The following is a 7923-nucleotide window of genomic DNA, read 5'->3' on the forward strand; positions in this document are numbered from 1 at the left end:
TCAAAGCCCCTCGTGACCACGCTCCATGCTTCCAGTGGGAGAAAGGCGGGCTCCCCGCAGGCCCACCCCGGGTCCTGACCCTGGGGTGAGATGCCGCCTTGTGGCACAAACGCCAACCCAGATGAAGTGGGAGTGAGCAGCCTCCGGTGACCAGGCCAATGTCCCGAGCCGTCTCCCGTCCCCGCAGCTGCTTCGAGCAGAAAAGACGCAGACGGGGTTTCTCCCGCCCCACCGATGGCCGAGGCAGAGGGCCAGGCAGCACCCGGGGCGGGTGGGGGGTGGTTCAGCAGGCAGAGCGGCCGACGCCCAGCTTACTTGTTCCGCAGCCAAATGATCTCGGGTTTGGGGTTGCCCTCGGCCCTGCAAGTGAAGAACACGGTGTTCCCCGAGGTAACATCGGCGTCTTGGGGCTCCGACGTGATCCGGGGCCTTTCTGTGACAAGAAACAAAGACCTTTTGTCTTAACCCACCCAGGAAGCAAGGCCCCAAACCAAACCCAGGTCGTGAGCTGATCACAGTTCTTCAAGCTCCATCTCAGCCACAAATATCCCCCCAAAAGGGCAGACGGGCTTCTCCACGGAGAGCACTTTGGGGGCAAACCCCACACAGCTTCCTCTGGTACTGAGAGACCTCGGACAGGCCGACTCTGAGCGTCTGGGACCAGCGTCCAGTGCCCTCACAGCCTCACAGGGAGGAAAACCCTGTGCAGTCTGCTCACGCCGTGAGTAGCTCACGCCACGAGCCCGTGTGCACACTGCTCACGCCACGAGTAGCGGCTCTTAGTGAGTGGAGGAGCGAGAGACAGTACTTTTCAGCTACAGCCACCCTGAGCGCGAGAGGCTGCATCTGGCAGGCAGGCAGGAGCGACGGATGACAAACCGTGACGAGTGCGCTTCTGTTACTGGTGGGGTCGTGTGTGAAATGCACTGGTTTTTAATTTTCACTGCTTGTCTCTAACGTGTAAAAATCAACACTGATGCTCCGGAAAACCCGGAAACCCAGCGTCGGCACCCGGAGGACGGGGCCGGAATTAAAAGGAAAGGGGAGACGGGGGGTTCACAGAAGGGTCAGCCTGTTCCTTCCCGCGACAGCTCATGCGGACGGTGCTGGGCGGCACGGGCACGTTCAGAGGGATGACCCCCACCCCGTGGCGTGTGCACCACCGACCGCGACCCCACCAGGGGCCTGCCTCCTTTGCTCACGGCCGACTGGACGGCGGCCACGGGAGGCGGTGGTGCTGTGTCCTGTTTTGCTGTTTTTTGCAGGGAACCTCAAAACAAAACCCCCATTCGGTACCAGAGCTGGTTCCTCCTGGGTCCGTGGGGCACAGGAGGGTCCCCACCATGCCGCCCGCCCGCTCACCGCAGTCCAGCTCCTCTGGGGTGATGGTGGCCACCGACCGGCCCTGGACGCCTCGGGGGTACTCGCAGGTGGCCGCTGCCTGCGTGCTCCCTGACCTGGCGTAGGTTTTCAGCAAGTCCGCCAGCCACAGGATCTCACAGTCACAGCGAAGCGCGTTCGAGTCCAGTCGCCTGTGAGGAGCAGCCAGTGAGACACAAGGCGAGCAGGCGCCAACCATCCCGGACAGACCCGCGGGACCAGCGGGCGCTGGCACCCGCGGCGGAGGAAGGAGCCTGGCCCAGGCCTGCCCGACAGGGGGAACCGAGCAGATGGCCACGTGGCAACGGACAGAAGCAGCCGAGGGCAGGGCGGGGTCCGCAGGCCATCAGATACCGCACGACTGCCTTTCAAAACAGGGACAAACAGGCTCGACGCCTCACAAACAGGGCCCCAATAAAGTCGCCCCGCCCAGCACCATCCCAGTGCTGGAGGCACCGCAGCGTTCCGTGACCCTCACGTGACCCTCAGCTGTCCCCAAGGTGTGACAATGGAGCTGCACTCGGGGCCAGGGGTCATTTCCAAAGCCAGCTCCTGAGGCACAAGTCTCAAAGACTGACATCATCTGGAAAGGACAGTGCACATGCAGCAGGGGCCACCTGTCCTCACAGTGTGACTCAGGCAGGGTGCTCCGCCACCCCAGGAAAGAAGGCTATGTGCTGAGGCTCAGAGATAAGCAGCAGCTGCCAGCACAGGACGGTGGCCGCTCGCAGACAGTGGGCGCTGGTGACCGGCACTCTGGCCGTTGTCAACCCTACGAGGCAGGCATGGCCACGTTCTCGGGGGAGGGGCTCCCGGGCCCCAGAGATGAGGTGCGGGGCGAGGGGCTGGCCTGGCCTGGCCGTCCTCTGAGTCCATGACCCAGGCCCAGGGCCACCCAGGCAGATGGAGGCCTGTGGCGTCACCCCTGCCACCCGCGGTTCTTCAGCCCACGGGCTGCGAGGGGAACGAACAGCAGCGGGCCCCACCCGCATGGCCATTTCCGTGATGACTGCCCGCAGCGGGAGCTGTTGGGCTCAGCGCAGAGAGGACGCCACCCACTGTGCCCGGAGCTCTCGGGGGATGGGAGGGGGGTCGTGCGGTGGGGACGACACGAACCCGCTCCCCGTGCGACAGGCCCTGAATAACAGATTCTCTGTGACAGGTCCCGGGGCGGAGCGGGGAACCGGACGGGTGAGAGTAGCTACGTGACACCAGCCAGTCGCCCCTGGGCTAGGAGCCAGGCAGGACGCCTACCAGGTCCCACTCTCCTCGGGCGTCTGGGATGACAGGAGGGCGACTCCCCGAGGCCCAAAACCTAGGGTTCCACAGATGAGCAGAGTCAGGAGTGAGGACAGGGCTGGGCCCTGGTCTACACCAGCGGCTGTCGGCCCCGTCCAGACTCCAGTAACCCGCTGGCCCGCCCTGAGCTGTCCCGGTTATTTCTGGAAATTTCTTTGCTATTTTGTCACCTTTCAAATAGGGAAGTATTTATATCTTCCCCCAGTATGTGAATTTTCATTTGGCTGGAAATTTCTTTACTCTAAAGAAAAACATCACGAACAGCAATAGCGATGGAGCCCCCATCTTTTATTTCACTGAAGAGATGACACGAGGACCAGCCCACTCAGGATCTCGGCTGCGTGACTTGAGTTTTCTACTTCCCTCTTAAGTCCAGTTCATTGTGCCCTGCAGTGACACCAACTGAAAGACATGGCCTTCGAGACGCTGAGGAAAAGCCCCGGAAGGAAGCACAGGCCCTGCCCACCGGCACCGAGGCCACCGGCGCGAGAAAAGCTATTTGCAGAGGCCGGAAAGCTGGACACGCGTCGGCCTGCGGGACGTTCACGTGCGTAGACACCCCAACAGAAGGAACGGGGGGCACGGGGTCCTTCTAGCCTGAGTCACTTCCACCAGTAAAACACACAACGCGGAAGTGACGTTTATCTGAAGAATTCAGAATCAACTTTAAAAACGTCTTACTCGACGCTTAAAGAATCAGCCTGCTGCCCGTGGCGGGGAGACCTCAGATCAGCTCAGTGTGACCTCAGATCAGCTTGGTGTGACCCGCCCTCCTCCCGTGACCTCCCCCCAGTCCGCGGGGCGCACGCTCCGTGACCCCCGTGAGGAGGCCAGGCACGGAGAAGCCCGGCTTTGCGGAAAAGACGGCACGAAGGTGTCACACTTACAGTCTTTTCATAGATTCCAAGTGGTCGAAGATCCCCGGGGCCAAATGCGTGATTCGGTTGTTGTGTAAAAACCTGTTGAAAGAGACAGCAGACGACTTCTCAGACGCGTGGCGCGCGCGGGCAGTGGACGCGTCGGCGAGTCAACGACCTCGGCGTCTCGCTGTTGACGCCAGTGGGCTCAAGGGTGACGTCGTCTGCTCCAGAAAAGAACTAGGTCTTCTTTTCGCTTTTGTCACCCAAATGAGAAGAGTATGCGTACGCCCTGCCTGTGGCCCGCCAGGCGAGGAGCAGACTGCACAGCAAGACCATTTCCAGGTGTCTTAGCCGACAGCGACCTCGAACCCATCTCGGCAAATGGGGGGAGCCCGGCCCAGCCCGGCAGGGGCAGGGGGCCAGGGGTGAGATAGAGGGGGAGGGTGCAGGGGGCAGGTGCAGGGGGCAGGTGCAGGGGGCGGGTCGCAGGCGAGGAACGGAACCACTTACAGCCTTTCCAGCTTCGGCAAATGCTGAAATGACTCCGGGTCCAAAGTTTCTATCTGATTAAAGTGCAGGTATCTGGGGAAGTTAAAAATAAAATGGTTTTAGTGATTTTAACTACTTTTTACGGGTCTAGATTTTCTGCTCAAAATTTTTCTAAAGACATTTCAAATGCGTATGTCAACAGATAGCCCTTTAGCTTTTCTACTCTGTGAGGAACAGGCAAAGCGGGAAGACTGAACCCATGAAGAACGATCCCGGACTGTGTATGGCTGACAGGCCAGTGGAGCTGGGGGTCAGGCACGCCGGCCAGCACAGCCCACTCTGCCGATCCACTGTGAAAACATCTGGACCTCTCTAGAAGAACGACCAGCACCACCTTCGCTGCAGCACGTGTGTGGAGGCGTGAATACCTCGCTCGCCATTCCTAGCCCACGCGTGGATTCAGCAGGGGTCAGCTCTGCTTTGACACTGAGCATGTGGTGACTGCAGACAGCACTAGGGGAACCCCAGAAGCCACACGGGGTGAGAGGGAGAACACATTTCCTCAAAGGTCCTTTCGGCGTGTGGCTCTCTACTTCTCAGAACTTACGCATTTTAGATACAAGTAATTTCTTCTAATTTTCCTAAATACTTCTTTTTCGCTTTAAAACTTGGTGTTTTTCCTTAAGTAAACCGCTGAGTCGCCTTCTAAGTGGGTCCCGTCCACACAACAAAGTCCCTGTCTGCACCCCTGCCCCACACATTTCAACTGTCAGGCTCTCTGGGGACACTGGGGACTGACAAGCATGACAGAGGAAAGCGCCAGCTGTCACAGTCCATCACAGCGTAAACAGAATCAGCTTTCTTAAAGCTCGCCCTCCGTCAGGAGACACTTTCACTAACTGTTCTAAATCCTTGTGTCCTCAAGGTCGCCAATCATCACGTGCACACGTCCTGTCCTGCTCACGTGTGAGTCTGCCCCGGGCCAGCTCGCCAGGAGTCCTGAGCCATGACACAGTGACTCGCATCTCTGAGCAGGTGCGAGGCCCAGATGGGCCGGGCTGGGGGTCCGCAGCCTTCGGGCTAAGAGCCGGGTCACTGCGCTGCCTCCCACCACCCTCCTGCCACATCTACCTAGGGACGTGGCCTTAGGGGACGGAGTCAAACGAGACCCTCCACCAGCCGTGTGCAGCAGCTCCAGGCCGTGGCTGGAGGGGCCGACGCGAGGACAGACACACGGAGCAGACACACGGTGTCGCTCAGGGGAGCGGGCAGGGGCAGGGCGAAGCCAGCCGAAGGCAGCAGGGAGCCCCAGCCCACCCGCGCACAGTGTGCACGCACACTCAGGCCACCAGGCAGGGCTGACCGATGGGACACAGGGCTCTGCCTCGCAGGCACTAAGAGCCCTCGCCGCCAGGGCTCAGGGACAACTGCAGTGGCCACAGTGCTGGGGACCTTGGGGAGGTCCCCCGGGGAGGAAGCCACGGCAGAAAGCGACCCCCTCTAATCCACGTCCCCGACCCCGGCTGGCACGTCCGGGGCTCCACAGAGCCCGCAGGCCTGGGCCTTGCAGGCTGCCTCCCACCCTGGCTCCAGGGTGCTGTCCCCTCTGGTCTCCGTCTGGCTGGGACAGCGCCCCCTCCAAGGAGCCCAGGGTCTCCACGGGCTGGAGACGCAGTCAGTGCAGACCCTGCAGTGCTCTGCACACGGCACGGATAGCACCTAACCCGTGTGCCTGTGGGGTACCCATCTCCCCCCTAGGCAGGCCTCCCGAGGCCGGGGCCCCGGCCCTGTGTCTCCATCTCCATCAGATGCTCGGTGACGACAGCTGAGTGGAGCGAAGCCACAGCAGCAGGGACCCGACCACCTGGCCGTGGGCTCCACCGGCAGCCAGGCTCGGGCGCTGCCGCCACCTCCAGGAGGTGCAGCCGAAATCCCTCCTCCAGAGTAACGGGCTCAGCCCGAGGCGGGCCGAGCGTCACCAGCTCTCGCCTTCCGGCCTGTGCCGGCTGCAGTTGCATCGTTTCCCGCTACGGGCTCACTGTCCCCAGTGCACTAGACGCGCGTGGGTGCAGCTCGCGCCCCCGTGAGCCCTCATCGGTGTCTCCCAGCTGTCCCCACGTGTCCCTGCGGTGATCTGAGCGTTCTCGCTGCCCCTTGGGGGCAGAGACCATCAGGACAGCTCAGGGGGCAGCCCCCGCCCGAGGGAGCAAATGCTCGGCGAGAAACGTGGGCGCCGCGTGTGCTTCAGGGGGTCTCGCGCCCCGCTGGCCGGCAAACACGGAGACAGCTGTGGCCACGGCACACAGTGCCTGCTTCACCGCAGCTACTGCTTCCGTCCACGGGAGCAAACTGACAGCTGGAGACTCCCTGGGAACTGCTCCGGCTCAGTGACAGACGGCGACAGGCCAAGAAACAAACCCGAGAAACCTCTTTTTCCCGGGAATTCCACTTAAAACGAACAAGCTGACCTCGCAGCAAAGTAGGACTTCATCCGTGGCCAGAGAAACAACATCCCACACAGTCTAACTAGAAACACGTGGGAAACGTTTATTTTCTCCAAAACGATGACATCACGATGAAGAGAGCCAGCTGGCGTGTGCAGATTCATAAACAGGAAACGGGACAATGACATCAAGCTCCTCGTCCCTCAGGCCCCAATTCTCCCAAACGACCTTAACTTGCTCTAACTGGTTCGCAAGTCTGTCTCTCCTTTAAATCAAGGGCACCATGGATGCAGGGTCAATGGTCTTATTGTCCCTTGTGTTACTAGTTCAAGGCACAGGGCCTGGGGCACAGCGGAGACCAGGAAATCTCTCCCCGGGGCGGATGGTTGGACAGACAGTGAGGCTGACAGCTCGCCAGTCGCTTGCATGCACGGACTCCCTACGCCCCTCAGTCAGGCATGCATCATGCGAGCAGCAGACTCGGTCAGGTCCCTGCCAGGGGCAGAAGAGCAGAAGCGAGGGCCACTTACAGTTGTTCTAGAGAGGAAAGTCCCTTAAACGCTTGCCTGTCAATTGACTGGATCTCATTCTTGTACAAATAGCTGAAACAAGAAACATGAGGGTTAGCGCACACGGGGGGCCCAGCCTCGGGGGACCGGGAGTTACGACCACACGGGGCAGGTTTCAAAACTGAGAATGGTATTAGAGTACGCAGTGGCACAGTTCCCCTCACACAGGTCCCCCCCGCACTCAAAGGGAAATGCAGTGAATCAGAGGGAAGCACTCCCCACTGGAGGGGGCCCCCCACTATCACACGGCTTTGGAACACGTACAGGCCCTCAGGGCACCGCCTGGAATAGCGGACGACTCGTGGGCTTCACCGCCTGGAGAAGGCGAAACGGCCCCCCACGGTCGTGCACCTCGCACTGATTAAAAGATTCTGTGACCGATGTGGTTTTAAAACATTTGGAAATGATGTAGGGAGTTGACAGCAGGAAGGCTCAATGTGTCTTGAACTATTCACCCACCCGGAACCCACGGTCATAGGCATGGCAGAGTCACGTCACTGGCCCATTGCCTACTTGCGTGTGGCTGCAAGCTAAGAATACCCTTTACATTTTTAAATGGTCAAAACTCTCAAACGAAAAACAGGATTTCATGACGTAAAAATTATAGGAAATTCAAATGTCAGTGTCCACGAAGTTCTGTGGGCCCCAGACCCCGCCCACTCCATTCCTATCATCCACGGCTGTGGCAGAGTGGCCCACAATGCCCCCAGTATGTACTGCCTGGTCCTTCTCAGGTGATACCTGCCAACTCCAGAACAAACTCATCAAGGACAAAGCCCTTGACGTCGCATATCAGAACCATGGGCATGTGCTCGGTGCGGCTGCCTGCAGCAGAGTTCTGGGCTGGGCGCCGTGTAGGCATGAGGCCGGATTCTGAGATGT

General features: G+C 60.0%; 1 protein-coding gene across 1 annotated transcript in view; it reads right to left on the minus strand.

The window, feature by feature from the left end:
- The window catches only part of LOC105309028 (peroxidasin homolog), a 42426-nt gene that overhangs the window by 24573 nt on the left and 9930 nt on the right, over positions 1–7923 (minus strand). The window contains exons 6-10 of the mRNA XM_023525960.1: positions 7003–7074; positions 4050–4121; positions 3567–3638; positions 1363–1532; positions 316–433 (exon numbers count right to left, since the gene is read on the minus strand). Of these exons, the coding sequence (XP_023381728.1) occupies positions 316–433; positions 1363–1532; positions 3567–3638; positions 4050–4121; positions 7003–7074 (504 nt within the window). The remainder of the gene's footprint in view (positions 1–315; positions 434–1362; positions 1533–3566; positions 3639–4049; positions 4122–7002; positions 7075–7923) is intronic.

Source organism: Pteropus vampyrus, unplaced genomic scaffold, assembly GCF_000151845.1.
Source record: "Pteropus vampyrus isolate Shadow unplaced genomic scaffold, Pvam_2.0 Scaffold658, whole genome shotgun sequence".
Taxonomy (NCBI): domain Eukaryota; kingdom Metazoa; phylum Chordata; class Mammalia; order Chiroptera; family Pteropodidae; genus Pteropus; species Pteropus vampyrus.